We start from the raw sequence: 16,475 nt of genomic DNA, 5'->3' as shown, positions 1-16,475 counted from the left end.
TAGGCCAGGGGTCGGCAAACTTAAACACTCAAAGAGCCATTTGGACCCGTTTCCCATAGAAAAGAAAACACCGGGAGCCACAAAGGTCCTAACCGGAAGCCCCCTGTTCAATTCTGGAGCTGACCGGAAGTTCAGTTCCCCCACCATAGAGTCTCCTCCTAGCACGGCATACTTTTTCCTCTATCTGTCATAACTGAAAGCCCTATCAATTGTGGAGACAACTGGAAAACCCTCCCCTTGCCATAGAGTCTTCTCCTGGTGCACTGTGCTTCTCCCCCACCACCACCACCACCGGAAGCTCCTCTCAAAATTGTGGCGCTGACCAGTGACGGAGCCGCAGCAGAGGGAGGAAAGAGCCACATGCGGCTCCAGAGTTGCAGTTTGCCAACCCCTGTTCTAGGCAACCTTCGTTGGAGTCTTAGGCTGTTAAATTATCCCATTATGAAATCTGGAAAGCCATTTTTTTAAAAAAAAGATAAATTACACCATTTCATACTGAATGGCTGTGTTCCAAACTCCTAGAGCTGTGATGGTGAACTTTTGGCCCTGACCCCACCCCCATTTGTGGTCATAAATGGATAAATTAAGCCTCTGGAATAGACATAAACAATCAGGAAAAAGATGGATCTGTTGGTAGCATCTCATAAACTCGCACAGCCCAGGAGCTGGGAAGAAACACCTCGAATCTCTGAAAGAGATGCTGCTTTCATGAACTAAACTCTTAATGAGTCTGAGAAATTCTCTTCATTAGTATCGGCCCGTCCTCCCACCCCACCCCCCACCTCACCAGATAAGGAACAATGCTGGACTTGGCAGTAAAGTTTAAGCAAATTGCAAAATGTAGGAGGCTAGAAAGTGGAAGGCCGTGAGTTCAAGTGTCGCTTTAGCCATGAAACGCAGTTGGGTGAATTTGGGCCAATCACAAAGAGATGGTGAGTTCTAGTCCCGCTTTAGCCATAAAAGCCAGCTGGGTGACTTTGGGCCAATCACAAAGATGGTGAGTTCTAGTCCTGCCTTGAAAGCCCGCTGACTGCCTTTGGGCTAGTCCCTCTCTCCCAGCTCAATTCATCTCACGGTGTTGTTGTTGTGGGAACAATAGGAAGAAGAAGGTGTGTTATCTATGTTCACCACCTTGAGTTATTTGTAAAAATAATAAGGGCAGGAAACAAACAAATGTAGTTCATCCACTTTGATTCTAACTCCAATCCAACATTTTAACCTTGTCTTGCAGGCTATCGCTACAATGACCTAGTTTCCCCGCACTACCTGAACATGATTGCCAACTTATCGGGATGTTCCGCCCACCGCCGCACCCCCAACTGCTCCGACATCTGCTTCCATAAGAAGTACAGGACCCACGATGGGTCTTGCAATAACCTCCAGCACCCTATGTGGGGCGCATCCCTCACGGCCTTCCAACGGCTGCTGAAGCCCGCTTACCAAAACGGCTTCAACCTCCCCCGGGGCTTCTCCTTGGCAGAAGATTCCAGGGATCTCCCCCTTCCTCTGCCTCGCTTGGTCTCGACTGCCCTGATTGGCACGGAGACCATCACCCCGGATGATCGCTTCACTCACATGCTTATGCAGTGGGGGCAGTTTCTGGACCACGACTTAGACCAGACGGTGGCTGCGATTAGCATGGCACGTTTCTCAGACGGGGCGTCATGCAGTCAGGTGTGCACTAGTGATCCCCCTTGCTTCTCCATTATGATCCCCAAGAATGACCCCCGGGTACGCCGAGGACGGTGCATGTTCTTTGTGCGTTCCAGCCCCGTGTGTGGCAGCGGGATGACCTCCCTGCTGTTGAATTCCGTCTACCCCCGGGAGCAGATCAACCACCTCACCTCCTTCATCGACGCTTCCAACGTCTACGGCAGCACCGAACAGGAGTCCCTTGAACTGCGGAATCTCAGTAACCAGAATGGGCTTCTGAAGTCAGGCCAGGTGGTTCCAAGTTCAGGAAAACCCCTCCTGCCTTTCGCCACCGGGCCGCCGACTGAGTGCATGCGGGATGAAAGCGAGAGCCCGGTGCCGTGTTTCTTGGCCGGGGATCATCGGGCCAATGAGCAACTGGGATTGACTTCTATGCACACCTTGTGGTTCCGCGAGCATAACCGGGTGGCTGCCGAGCTCCAGTCTTTGAACCCTCACTGGGATGGGGATACCATCTATCATGAGGCTCGCAAGATTGTGGGGGCCCTGATGCAGCACATCACCTATTCCCACTGGCTTCCCAAGATCCTTGGAGAAGCTGGGTTGAAGGTCATGGGAGACTACAAAGGTTACGACCCCACCACCAATGCTGGCATCCTGAATGTTTTTGCCACCGCAGCTTTTCGCTTCGGCCACACCCTCATCCATCCGCAACTCTACCGGTTGAATGAAACTTTCAAGCCCATCCGGCAAGGCCATGTCCCACTTCACAAGGCGTTCTTCTCCCCATTCAGGATCATCCAGGAGGGTGGCATTGATCCCCTTCTGCGTGGACTTTTTGGCGTGCCTGGGAAAATGCGGGTGCCTTCTGAACTCCTCAATATGGAGCTGACCGAGAAGCTGTTTTCAATGGTGCACTCAGTCTCCCTGGACCTGGCAGCCATCAATATCCAGAGAGGGCGCGATCACGGCATCCCTCCTTATAATGACTTCCGGGTCTTCTGCAACCTCACCTCTGCTCAGGAGTTTGATGACCTCAGGAATGAAATTAAAAATCTGGAGATCAGGGAGAAACTCAGGAGGTATGGGAGCATGGACAATGGATGCTAGAGAAGTCTCCATCTCCCTTCTTTCTCCTCCTTCTGTGTCTCCATCTCCTTTCTTCTTCCTCTTTTCTATTTCCTCTCCCTTCTTTCTCCTTTCTCACTCTATGTCTCCATCGCCTTCTTCCTCTCCTCTGCATCTCTCCCTTCTTTCTCACTCTGTCTCCATCTCTTTCCTCCTCCCTCTCCTCTCACTATCTCCCTTCTTTCTCCTTACTCCGTGTCTCCACCTCCTCTCTTCTCCCTCTCCTATCTCATCTCCCTTCTTTCTCCTTCTCTTTCTCACTGTGTCTCTATCTCCTCTTTCTCCTCCCTATCTCCATCTCCCTTCCTTCTCCTTTATCACTGTGTCTCCATCTCCTCTCTTCTCCCTCTCCTCTCTAGCTCCCTCTCCCTTCCTTCTCCCTCTGTCTCCATCTCCTTTCTTCTCCCTCTCTTTCTCCATCTCCCTCCTTCTCCATTCAACTTGTTGGGCCAATGCTTCTCCAATGTCACTCTCCCAGTCTAATATCATAGCCAAGATATCTGTCCAGTGTAGTTCTAGGTTTATCCATTACCACTTCAAAATCTGAGACCTTCTTCTTGAAAGATAAAAATTTCACCCCCATGAAAATTCTTGCAGTCCCTCCACTGAATCTGCTCCACGTCTCTTAATCTTTTCCTCCTTCGCTCCTGCAGCTTATATGGAATTACAAAGAATGTGGACCTCTTTCCCGCCTTGATGGTAGAAGATCTTATCCCAGGAACCAGAGTAGGGCCAACTCTCATGTGCCTACTGGTGACCCAGTTCAGAAGACTCCGAGATGGAGACAGGTAATTCCCAATTTTCCCTCAGAAACCAGTCTCTCTACCAGCGTCTTCAGTCTGGCAGCCAACAGGTATGTCAGTCCCCATCAACCTTGCCAGAAAGATCGTGCTAGTTAACAGATTAACAGAGTTGGAAGGGATCTTGTAGGTCATCTAGTCCAACCTTGCCCCCCTCCCGCCCAAGCAGGAGACCCTACCTACACCATTTCTGACAGATGGCAGTCCAGTCTCTTCTTGAAAGCCTCCAGGGATGAGTTGACATCCAACATTTGGAGGCTGCCAGGTTGGAGAAGGTTGCTCTTTATTCTTTCACCCAAGCAACTTGCTGTTGAAGTGATTTACCCTATTTCCCTGTAAATAAGACCTCCCGGGGTAATAAGCCCAAACAAGCTTTTGAGTGCATGCGCTGAAATAAGCCCTCCCCTGAAAATAAACCCTCCCCCAAAATATTGCAACACAGCAGCAGCCATGAGGTGATCACGCTCAATGCCTCCTGCACCTCAAAAATAATAAGATCTCCCCGAAAATAATGCCAAGTACTTATTTCGGGAGTCAAAAGAAAATAAGACTCTGTCTTATTTTCGGGGAAACACGGTATCATAATTTATGATTTGTCATAGCTGTTTATATCTTACTTTTCAGGATAACAGTCTCCTTGAAAGGGGCTTTCAATCCAGAGTGACAATTATAAACAAAACACAGTATTTGGTGATTTTATTTACTGTTAAACCCACTTCAGCAGATTAGCCTTTCTCTCATTTCCTTGGGGAATCTGTTGTTTTAATCAAGGCTCACCAGCCCTGGCAAAGAGCGTGTTTTTAAATTAGTCGTATCTTATTTGATGAGTTCCCACCTGTTCTTGCCAAGATACAGCAATAGCACTTAGACTTATATACCGCCTCACACAATGGTGGGATTCAATTTTTTTTTACTTCCGGTTCTGTGAGCATGGCTTGGGGGCAGGGCAGGACGGATACTGTAAAATCTCCATTCCCTCCCGGTCAGCTGGGACCGGGGAGGCAGAGAATAGAAGGGGTGGGGCCAGTCAGAGGTGGTATTTACCGCTTCTCTGAACTACTCAAAATTTCCACTACAGGTTCTGCAGAACTGGTCAGAAACTGCTGAATACCAACTCTAGCCTCATAGTGCTTTATAGCCCTCTCTAAGCAGTTTACAGAGTCAGCCTATTGCCTCCCACAATCTGGATCCTCATTGTACTGGCCTCGGAAGGATGGAAAGCTGAGTCAACCTTGAGCCAGTCAGGATCGAACTGCTGGCAGTTGGCAGTGTTAGCCTGCAAAACTGCATTTTAATTGCCATGGCTCTTATAGAGAAGCACATCTAGAGACTCTATGGAGATTCTCAGTCATCCAGGTCATGGTTGTCCCAAAAGGTGCTTTTTCTCAAGAGGCAACTGAGCTTTCTGTTTTTTCTTTTTGCTTCTCATCCGGGAACCTTCTTTAGCTCTGACTGGATGGCGATCCTTCCATTTCCCACCCTCCAGTCAGAACTGAAGAAGCTTCCTGGATGAGATGCAAAACGTCTTCAAAAATAAAATAAAATCCTGTTGCCTCTTGAAAAAAGCACCTTTGGGACACATCTGGAGAGAGGAAAAATGTTCTTATAAGACCATAATTAAATCTCCCTCTTTTGAGTACTCCAGATGTTCTACACCCTCACCTTTTTGCTTCTCTCTATTAGGTTTTGGTATGAAAACCCAGGTGTGTTCACTTCAGCCCAGTTGACACAAATCAAGCAGGGGTCCTTGGCCCGCATTATCTGTGACAACAGTGACCACATCCAGCAGCTCCAGAGGGATATCTTCCAGGTGGCCTCCTACCCTCAAGGCATGGTGGACTGCAGTGAAATTCCCCAGGTGGATCTGCGTTTGTGGAAAGACTGCTGCAAAGGTGAAGAAATCCCAGCGCGGTGACACTTTGCAGGAATAGGTCAAAAAAGTGCCTTTCTCCACTTAGGAGACACTATTTCCTGTTCCGACCTAGGCTTCCCGATACAGTAAAAAGCAGGCGCTTAGTCCCCCAAATCCTCTTTTTATTTCAAAGGCTGTGAATCATGTTCATTCACAGCCCGTAATTAGTCCCAACTAGTTTGTGAAGGGTTGCGAAATCTCCATTCCCACCCCACTCTGGAGCCAGCCAGAGGTGATAGTTGCTCAGTTCTCTGAACTACTCAAAATTTCCGCTACCGGTTCTCCAGAACGTGTCGGAACCTGCTGAATTTCACCCCTATTCATAACTCAACATTTTTTCAGTGCCATTGTCACTTTGAACGGTCACTAAATGAACTACCTGCAACTATATTTCAGAGTCCTTGGTGCTCCATGAGTTTGATTGCTTTCTTGCAGGCGTTTCATGACCCAACTAGGTAACATCATCAGTGCTACAAAGGGGTGGGGTTTACTCCCTGTAAATATACTTGCCGTGTCAGTGTTGGTGGAAATACTGTTTTTGGTCTTGGTGGTTCCTTGATTAGACTGATTATTTGTGCTGGTAATTTTTTGATTGGGGTATATTGTTTATTGCTTGATTGTTGGTATATCTTGGTGTTAATCTCTGCTTATCTGGCTGTTGATTGCGGGTGAGGAGGTGTTTTGGTCTTTTTGCTTCCTTTTTCAGCTTTCATCATGTCTTCGGACTGCCAGTTGGTATTAGCAATAGCAGTTAAACTTATATACCGCTTCATAGGGCTTTCAGCCCTCTCTAAGCGGTTTACAGAGTCAGCATATCGCTCCCACAGTCTGGGTCCTCATTTCACCCACCTCGGAAGGATGGAAGGCTGAGTCATCCTTGAGCCGGTGAGATTAGAACTGCAGATAACAGTCAGCTGAAGTGGTCTGCAGTACTGCACCCGAACCACTGCGCCACCTCGGCTCTTCATGGATCCACTTTGCTAGTCTCCTGCTTGCCTCTCCTACCTAGTGGCTGTTACAGATTCTTCTAGCACTGATGATGAAATGTCTGTAAAAAAAAAATAACAAAGCTCAGAGACCAGTTGAACCCCGAGTTATAGATATTCTCTTTCATTGGATTTCTGAGTGCAATTCAATTCCTGGTTTGTAACTCAACCCTGAGTTACAAATATTCTATTGTAAACTAATTTTAGAAGGTGGTGATGAACATGGATTGTAGTAGAAGAATAATTTAGGATTTTAGGTCTGATTTCCATCAAACCAGCAACTGTTTCTGGATAATATTGGTCACATATGCTCATTCCAGTGGTGGGTTTCAAAAATTGTTCGAACCTACTCTGTGGGTGTGGCCTCCTTTGTGGGAGTGGCTTGCCACCCATGTGACCACGTGGGAGTGGCTTGCCGCCCATGTGACCAGATATGAAGATGCCGACGACACTTGTCAGAACCACCTTAAATTACCTCTCACACAGCACTGGCATGCATAAGAATATGATGTAAACTTGTTTTTTAAAAGGCATCTTTGGTTTGCGTTAAAACAACTTCAACACACGCAATGTTCTGATTGCACCACAAACACAGTAGTCATCCTTACCTTTCACAGAGGCACTGAGTTTTATAAATATGAGCATGATAGTGTAGAATAATCATATCCAAGGACCAGTGGTGGGTTTCAAAAATTTTTGGAACTTCTTCTGTAGGTGTGGCCTGCTTTCCGGGTCCACTGGTGGAACCTCTTCTAACCGGTTCGGTAGATTTGATGAACCGGTTCTACTGAATAGGTGCGAACTGGTAGGAACCCACCTCTGGCTCATTCGCAGGAGTCCTTTCATAATAACCTCTGGTCTGTGATTGTAATAAAAAAAAAAGTTTCACAATCAACTCTTCCTTTCTCCTTCACCTTCCACCCGCTTCGCCCCCGTTGCCTGAGGGAGAACATTCCTGGAGTATAATGCTATGGAAAATCGATGGGGCTCTCTGTGTCTGGTTGTGTATGAACCACAGACATACCCATTCATAAAGCTGTTGTTGAAAGGTGGAGAAAAAGGGAATGATAAAAGAAGTGAAAGTTCACCTGCAGTGGCCTTCAACGTAGGTAGCGTGACATAGTCCTTGCATTAAAAATGCGAGTTGATACATCCGTGTTAAGAGACTTCATTCTTTGAGACACATGGAGGTGAATCACCTGATGAATTGAAATCCAGCTGTCTCCCAGAAAATGGTATTTTTGAGGCACCTCACTTCAAGGATTGCATACAACATAGAAGAATAGGATTGGAAGGGACCTTGGAGGTCTTCTGGTCCAACCCTCCTGCTTAGGCAGGAGACCCTGTTTGTCAGGACAAACAGCTGTTCTTCAAAGCCTGCAGTGATGGAGGGCCCACAACATCTGGACTTCTGAAAGCTGTTCCAGACTGTTTGTTTTCACTGTCAAGAAACTTCTCTTTTTAAGGTTCTTCCACCTGTTAATTCTTGTCCTGCCCTCCAGAGCCTTTGCCGTTTTTGTTTTTCTTCTCTGCCCATTTTCTAGAGTCTCAACATCTTTTTTTGTATTAGGGTGATCAGAAATGGATGAAGTCTTCCTACAGCGCCCTCACTAGTATCCTAAATAAGAGAACGTTTTCTTGGAGAACATAAATGTTTTTCCATTGAAGTTTAGATGTAGTCTTTTCAGATATCGAATTTGTCACCGTTTCTTAATGCGTTTTGTCCAACCAAAAGTGGCCAAGGGGTGTTGCTGACCTGAGATTAGCTTTTTGGAAAGAGAAGTGAGCATGTGCTTTCGTATAGAACCCATTTAGCTGGTTCCCCTGTATCTTCTACATGCAGGGAGAATGAAGAAAGCTAAGATGGCGGATACGGGCATTTATGAGTTGTTGTTTTTTTCAAAAGTTGTGAAATTCTTCTTCTTGCCCTAGATTGCAACACAAGAGGTCAGTTAAGGGCTCTCTCACAGCAGTTCCGAAGCAAAAGATCATCCAACTTCAGCTATCCAGAAGAAAACCCATCCAAAGCCACCCTATTAGGAGAACCAAGGTATATTTCTCAGCGGCTGCTTCTTACACTTAATGTAGCTTAAGATTTAATGGACTCTTTTTTTTGAAAAATCTCATCCTCTGTATATTTTTTGCACGATCAACACATTTATGGGTTTACTCACAGAAGGGCTAAGGCAATTTCAGCTACACTGTGTGTGGACGTCAACTCCCAGAATTCCCCAGTCAGACGAAAAAGCCAGTTGAGAAACATTGGACTAAGGCTACCAGATGTGGTTTGAGAAATTCCACATGACTGCAGTATGGTCTAGTGCAGTGTTTCTCAACCTTGGCAACTTGAAGATGTCCGGACTTCAACTCCCAGAATTCCCCAGCCAGCATTCGCTGGCTGGGGAATTCTGGGAGTTGAAGTCCGGACATCTTCAAGTTGCCAAGGTTGAGAAACACTGGTCTAGTGGTTATTGTTCTAGTAGCTAAGGCACCAGGCTAGTAACCAGGAGACGGTGAGTTCTACTCCCACCTTAGGCATGAAAGGTAGCTGGGTGACTTTGGGCCAATCCTTGTCTCTCAGCCCTCACAGGTTGTTTTTGGTGGGAAAAATAGAATGGGGAAGTAGTATTACGAATGTTGGCTGCCTTGAATTATTTATAAAAATAAGAAAGTGGGTAGAATAGAAGAGGAATAGAAGAGAATCATTGACCAAGTGTGATTAGACACGCAAGGGATAAAAATAATAATTAAAAAAAGATTAAAATTGCAAAGGGTTAGCTTTTTCTTCAACCCTTTACTTCCACCTAATAGTAATTAATAGCAATAGCAATAGCAGTAGACTTATATACCGCTTCATAGGCCTTTCAGGCCTCTCTAAGCGGTTTACAGAGAGTCAGCATATTGCCCCCAACAATCTGGGTCCTTATTTTACCCACCTCGGAAGGATGGAAGGCTGAGTCAACCCTGAGCCGGTGAGATTTGAACCGCTGACCTGCTGATCTAGCAGTAGCCTGCAGTGCTGCATTTAACCACTGCGCCACCTTGGCTCTTAATTTGGTTACCCTAAGCCAGTGGTAGTCAACCTGGTCCCTATCGCCCACTAGTGGGCGTTCCAGCTTTCATGGTGGGCGGTAGGGGTTTGCTGTAACTCTGCGCAGTGGGTAGAGTGCAGTACTGCAGGCCACTTCAGCTGACTGCTAGTTCGGCAGTTCGGCGGTTCAAATCTCACCGGCTCAGGGTTGACTCAGCCTTCCATCCTTCCGAGGTGGGTAAAATGAGGACCCAGATTGGTGTTGGGGGCAATATGCTGACTCTGTAAACCGCTTAGAGAGGGCTGAAAGCCCTATGAAGCGGTATATAAGTCTAACTGCTATTGCTATTGCTTTATAAATTTTATAAAATAAAGTTACTTCCCTACTTTATAAATCACCATTACTGTGGAACTGGTGGGCGGTTAGAAAATTTTACTACTAACAGAGATACAAAAGTGGGCTGTAGGTATAAAAAGGTTGACTACCCCTGCCCTAAGCAGAATATCTCTCCCCTAAGTTTACCAGAAACTCCCACATAAACATTATCTCACTTACATACCCCCGTGCACTCCAGCAAAGTTCTAATCCTTGCTTTTATTCACTTCTTGTTAGGGTGGAGGAATCGCCTTTGAAAGATGAAGAAGACCTCAGATCTTTAGTGAAGGGACTTGAACAAACTATCTTTTCTCTTCGGAAACAGGTACATGGGTGGGGAGAACTGGGTTATATCGCCTTCTGTTTCAAAGTCCTTGTCATTCGTAAGGAATTCTGGTTGTTTCATCTGTGAAGGCTATCCAAAACCTCTTATGGAACCTGAAGTTTCTGTAAGCAGCCAAGAGTTGCTCTATCAAGGAGACGGGCAGCATATAAATTAAATAAATAGATAAAGTTGGTAACATTTTTTTATGAATGGTATTTTATATTACTGGCTTTGTGCACCTTATGACTTGGCCTTAGCAAAAACCTTGCCAATGATGCTCTTCTAAATCACGGTAACATAAATCATTATATATGTGGGATTCTAGTCATCAAATCAACCCATCAGGTCATCTCTACTACAGCCTTCCTCAGTCTTTTACTCTCTGGGTATCTTAAACTTCACTTTCCATAATACTATCAGGCAGGCCATTGTGGCAACAGTCTAGCACAGGGGTGTCAAACTCACATTGTCACGTGACGTATCACAACTTTTGCTAAATTGAGGGTGGGCGCGGCCAGCATTTGATACATCTGGTCTGCGGGCCAGGAGTTTGACACCCCTGGTCTACCATCTTTGAAGGACACTAAATTAAGAATGGTTGCCAGGTTCATTACTTCCGATCAACAATGATTGCTTCCGATTAATAGATTGGTCCCCCTCTACTAATCACTCTCCTGATTTTCTTTGCTGCCAGGTCAATGGCTTGGAAGGTCAACTCAGAAGACACCAAAGAATCCTTGCTACTAAATATGGCCGCCATCTAGAGAATGGAGCAAAGGAGAAAAAAAGATGACCTCTTTTAGGTGCTGCTTGAGTGAGAGGACAATCTGTGGGTGAAAGAAGGAAGGGTGGGTTGAGGAATGTTTTCTGGAGCAAGGCCAAGAGCATTGGTGTCCATAGATGGGAGAAATGGTGACCCAGGGAAGAAATGACTCAACTGATGCACTTCTAACGCCCAGTAGTTCAATGCACATCATCACTTCATTGATGGAATGACATCAGGATTCCTGCATCACCATCTTGATGTCACTGTGGCTTGTAAAAGACATCAGTCATTAAGAGTACTATTTGGATTGCAAGACTCACTTCTGAGCAGCTGGTCTTTCTTAAGCCATGCACCTATCTCTTTTTCTCAAAAAAAGAAAATAATCTTGTATGGTATTGGTAGTCAAGTGTTGAAATAGCAGAAGTATTGATAGGCAGATCCAATGATGGTCTTTTGTTTTCAGAGGAAAGGTAAGAAGGTCAAGACTCCCACAAGTGAATTTTCATCCTTAATGACTTAATGGAGATGTCCATGTAGTTTTCTCTATGTCACAAATGGGGATGGTTTGCTGTGGCCTCCTGGGATATTTTTTTCAGCTTTCCTGTTTAGTTTGCAGATCTAGGATTTCTTGATGGTGTCATATCAAAGTGTCCAAAATATCTAACCCTGTTTAGCCTTTCGATATCAGCCAAAGTCGAACTAAAGATTTCCACCTTCTGAGATACTTTCAAGTTAAACTTGATTCCTGGTGGATTCATGGATTCATACATGTTACTTTCTGGGTCACAATATGGAAGTGATTTGTGTTGGCGCTGACCTATTGCAGCATGTGGGTTATTTACTTCCCACTTAGTCCATAGCTATGGTTTTCTCTGATGGCCTCCGGCTGAAGTACTATCTAGACACGACTTTACAATATTTAGTCTTAGATCAGACTGCCCATGTGTTGCTACCCATTAAAGCTGAATAACAGAATGACATGGTTGGAAGGAACCTTGGAGCTATTCTAGTCCAACCCCACACTCAAGGAGCAGATCCTATACCAGTGACGGCGAACCTTTTTGCCACCAAGTGCCCAAACTGGAATGCACGTGCGGGTGCATGTGTGCATGCGCCGGCCAGCTGTTGTTCGCATGCAGTGGAGCACCGGAAATCTGAAGACCAGCTGGCCAGTGCGTACCCAACACTCCGACGCATGCAAAGACCAGCTGGCGACAGCACGCGTGCCCAGAGAGAGGGCTTTGCGTGCCACCTCTGGCACGCATGCCATAGGTTCACCATCATGGTCCTATACCATTTCAGACAAATGGCTGCCCAATGTCTTCTTAAAAACCTCCAGTGATGGAGCATCTACAACTTCTGAAAGCAAGCTGTTTCACTGATTAACAGTTCTCAATGAAAGGAAATTTCTCCTTAGTTCTAGGGTTGCTTCTCTCCTTGATTAGTTTCCATCTGTTGCTTCTTGTCCTGCCCTCAAGTGCTTTGGAAAATAGGCTGATTCCCTTTTTTTGTGTGGCAACACCTACTTCTAGCAAATTAGATGCTCTTGAGTAGTTCTACTTCAATATATTTCATTTTTTTCCCATGCTTCCTTACTTGAGTCTGGCAATATACCCAGGTCGTGTTGCACAAGCAGACCTTATGGATTTATAGGCTTAGCCCGGCTAGCAGTGAATTCTAGTGCACATTCATTATATTGAAGTAAAAAGGTAGGCCTTATTTCTTCCTAAACTACATCTTGAAAAGAGACAGGCATGTGAGAGAGAAAGACAGAATATATTCCCTTATACCTCCCTTATACACAAAAGGACAAAAAGTTAAACTATCAATAGGCCATCCCAAAGCTGCTTTTGAGAGGGAACCGGACTTTCTGGTTTTTCTTTGAAGACGTTTCACTTCTCATCCTCTTGGAAAAGCACCCTTTGGGGCAACCATGACTGATGAATCTCCATAGACATTTACCAATAGGTCAGAGGAAAAACACACTGCTTTGTGAAGGCACTGGCATTATCTGTCTCTTTCTATTCATTTTAGCAGTCGACTCACAAGTAGAGATGTTGCCCTCTCTAGCAGCTACCGTATTTTTTGGAGTATAAGACACACTGGAGTATAAGACACACCAAGGTTTTGAAGAGGCAATTTTTTTAAAAAAAAAGGTTTTGCACTCTGCAAGCCTCCCAAAAACAGCCCCTTTTTCGTGAAAACAGGCCCATTTTTTTCAAAAAAAAAAGGCATGAATAGCCTTCGGGAACGTGCAGAGTGCTCCGGGGGGGGGGGGCTCAAAAGCAAGCAAAAAAAAAATTGGCATGCATAGCCTTTAGGAGGTTTATAGAGTACTCCTGGGGGCTGGGGGGGGAGAATTGTGCAAAAAACAGCCTTTTTTCACTCATTTCTGCCTTCTCCAGCCCCCAGGAGCTCTCTGAAAGCCTTCTACAGGCTCTGCACGGCCATTTTTGGGAAGGTGGGATGGAGTTTAGGAGGCAAAAAATGCTGTATTCAGTGTATAAGACGCACCCAGATTTTCAGCCTCTTTTTTGAGGGAAAAAGGTGAGTCTTATACTCCGAAAAATACGGTATATACTTTTTCTTCTGCAAAATGCCTGGTTCAAAGATGTCACTGCTTCTTAGCTTCAGAAACCTAGGTCCACTTAAAGTACAATCAAGCAAAGCCAACGATGACAAAATACGAATAATCAACCAATCAAATCAAGAAAAGCTTCAACAGGTATTTAATTAGTAAGACATCTTACTGTCTGAAGACTCGAGCAAAGACCTAATTAGCTGGAAACAAGCATGTATTAGAAAAAACATGCTGGGAACATGGACTAAATCAACAATATTCCCTTTGGTTGATGTTGAGCAGTCATTCCTCAGTTGTGAACATGTCAGAGATAAGTACCAAGCTGATTGGAAACTTCTCTTTGTTACATTAAGCTAGCTGTGACCTCAAAAGCTGCTTGAAATCTCTCCAGCTGCTTAAACTCTTTCACAAATGACATTGCTAATCTCCTTAACTCCAGGAGGTTTCTAAGATGAAGCATACTACAAAACTGCAAATTTGGGTGATTGACATCAGAACATTTATCCATACCTTGTCTTTGGATATTTCTCCGGGTTTCCACTTGCCTTCCTGTACATCATGCCTCATTACTTACAGCCTGTTGTTGCTGAGATAAGACAATTAGGAGGCGAGCCTCGAGAAATATCTGAGGCTGGGAAGATGTTCTCAAAAATGTTCAGACAAAATGCCACATGTCCAGCTGGAATTCACCTAGCATAGCTGTTGTGATGGATTCTCCTTGTCGATTCAGAATCACTCCAAGGACTTATGTCTGAAGTGCCAGCCAAAGCAATAAGATCTTTATAGTAGTTTCTACTGCACAAGTATTCCATTGCTTCAGCTAGAACTGTTTGGAATCTGATTTCAGATTAAGATATCTGATGCTCTTTCATTGCATTGAGATGCTTCAGGAAATTAAGTGGTGCTATGCTATACAGGTAATCCTTGCTTCATGACCACTCATTCAGTGACAATGGCACTGAAGGAGTGGTACTTATGACTGACCATCGAAGTTCTGGCCATTGAATTTCCTCTGCAGCCACATAATTGTGTTTCAGAAGCTCAGTGATCGGCCCACACTTCTGACTGTCAGTTGTCATGTGATCATAATTTTGAGGTTTCCCTGTTGGCTTCCAACATGCAAAATCAATGGGGAAGCCAGCAGGAAGTCTGAGGCAGTCACATTTGTGTTTCAGGCACTCAGCAATCAGCTCACACTTCTGACCATTGCAGCATCCCATTGTCATGGGATCGTGATTCACAACCTTTCCTGTCAGGCTTCCAACAAGCAAAGTCAATGGGGAGGACAGCAGGAAATTGGAAATTATGGTCACATAAGGTCCTTTGTTAATAACCCACACAGTCCTTATCTAACAACAGGAACTGGGACTGCCATAATTGGCAACACTAAGTGGCATAGTCACATGGCTTTCAACTTCTGAGTGAGTTGCTTAACAATGGATTTTCTGTTCCTAGTTAGCATCATTAAATGAGGAAGATATGTATTCTGTTGCAGTTCACAGTGGCCAGTATAATATATTTTAGATAGAGGTTACCGTTGGCTCTTGGGATAAGGAAATCTCCAGAGACAGTTGGTGCTAACAACCTTGAATATGAACATAACGCTTGCTCTTTCCAAAACAAATTTTCCTAAAATATTTTCCAACATTTAAGGAAGGACAAGAACCTGCAAAAAATTCTTTTTTGTTACCAGATATTTAGGATTAGTGAAAAAGAGAATTCACAGAAAAACCACTTATACGTAGAGATCAGTTGTCTGTAGCTAAATCTTCAAATTCCAAAGACTCCTCAGCTAAATTGCCTACAATCCACATAGGGATTTTGATCAACTGTAACAATCTTGCAGATGTTCCATTTAAAATATCCCTTTCTTCTAAACCAGCAGTTTAAATGTGGATTTGGGGGGATAATTGTATAACCCTTCAACCCTATTTTTCCCTTTTTTCTGTGGAAAAACGCCTCAAACTTCCCTCCTATTAGAGCATTGTCTTTCAAACTCAGCAACTCTTAATATGTATGGACTTCCATTCTCAAAATTCCTCAGCGAGTCATGCTGATTGGGGAATTCTGGGAGTTGAAGTCCAAACATCTTAAAAGTTGCTGAGTTTGAAAGACACTGCTCTAATAGGGAGGAAGTGAAGTGGCTATCAACCCACCACAGTTATCATTTTGTCCCTCCTTTTTTATATGCTTTCCATTTTCCCCTCTAGTTTTTGAAATCTGGGACTTGAAAAAGTAGACACTATTCTAGAGGGTGATCACAATAATTGGGAGAAAAAACCCATGCCCCTGTTGCATTTATTTTCAGTTTATTTTGGGAACATCTCAAGTAGGGAATTTATTTTTTTCACAACATACACTGGTGATTATGCAATACACAACTGGTCATGCACCACTGCAGTTCACAGATTTAGCAGATTCTCCTTCTAGATTTTGGGAGATGGGAATATATTTGTTTCTAATTTTGCTCCAGGCAATTGCAAATAAAGCTGTTGTATTCTTTCTGAAAACATTTTGGTCCATTTTTTTTTGTACTGACTCCTTTTTCCTGGCTATGGCTTTCTCCATAAAAATTCAGTATCTCTTTCTGTATTATTTGGAATGTAATACTCTCCTTCACCAAACCAACTGTCATTACAAAATGCATGGTCAAAGTGATGTGGAAAAGGAAAACATTTGGTAGGCTAACATTCCCCTGTCCTAGTTTTTAAGTTGAGGATTCAATTTACAGGTGGTAAGATTATCTTTTGTCATGTGTTCAAGCCTTCCCCCTTCTATTGCACTAAAAAGAGCAACTGGCAAAACTTAGCAAGGTCTCTAAAGCTGGATCAAAAAGCTACTTTGGAGAGAGGGGTTACATAGGGCACTGAGAAGATACCTGAAAGGAAGCAAGTTTGGATACTGTGGCATACATCTG

General features: G+C 44.4%; 1 protein-coding gene across 1 annotated transcript in view; it reads left to right on the top strand.

Moving 5' to 3' along the window:
• The window catches only part of LOC116509616 (peroxidasin homolog), a 52,143-nt gene extending 39,949 nt beyond the window's left edge, over positions 1–12,194 (top strand). Inside the window, exons 16-21 of the mRNA XM_032218848.1 lie at positions 1,232–2,735; positions 3,435–3,569; positions 5,265–5,473; positions 8,412–8,529; positions 10,124–10,211; positions 10,906–12,194. Coding sequence (XP_032074739.1) covers positions 1,232–2,735; positions 3,435–3,569; positions 5,265–5,473; positions 8,412–8,529; positions 10,124–10,211; positions 10,906–11,004 — 2,153 coding nt within the window. The 3' untranslated portion in view covers positions 11,005–12,194. The remainder of the gene's footprint in view (positions 1–1,231; positions 2,736–3,434; positions 3,570–5,264; positions 5,474–8,411; positions 8,530–10,123; positions 10,212–10,905) is intronic.
• Positions 12,195–16,475: the final 4,281 nt, after the last annotated feature.

This window comes from Thamnophis elegans, chromosome 5 (assembly GCF_009769535.1).
Source record: "Thamnophis elegans isolate rThaEle1 chromosome 5, rThaEle1.pri, whole genome shotgun sequence".
Taxonomy (NCBI): Eukaryota; Metazoa; Chordata; class Lepidosauria; order Squamata; family Colubridae; genus Thamnophis; species Thamnophis elegans.
Note: the sequence above shows the minus strand (reverse complement) of the source record. Positions and strands in the feature narration are given on the sequence as shown.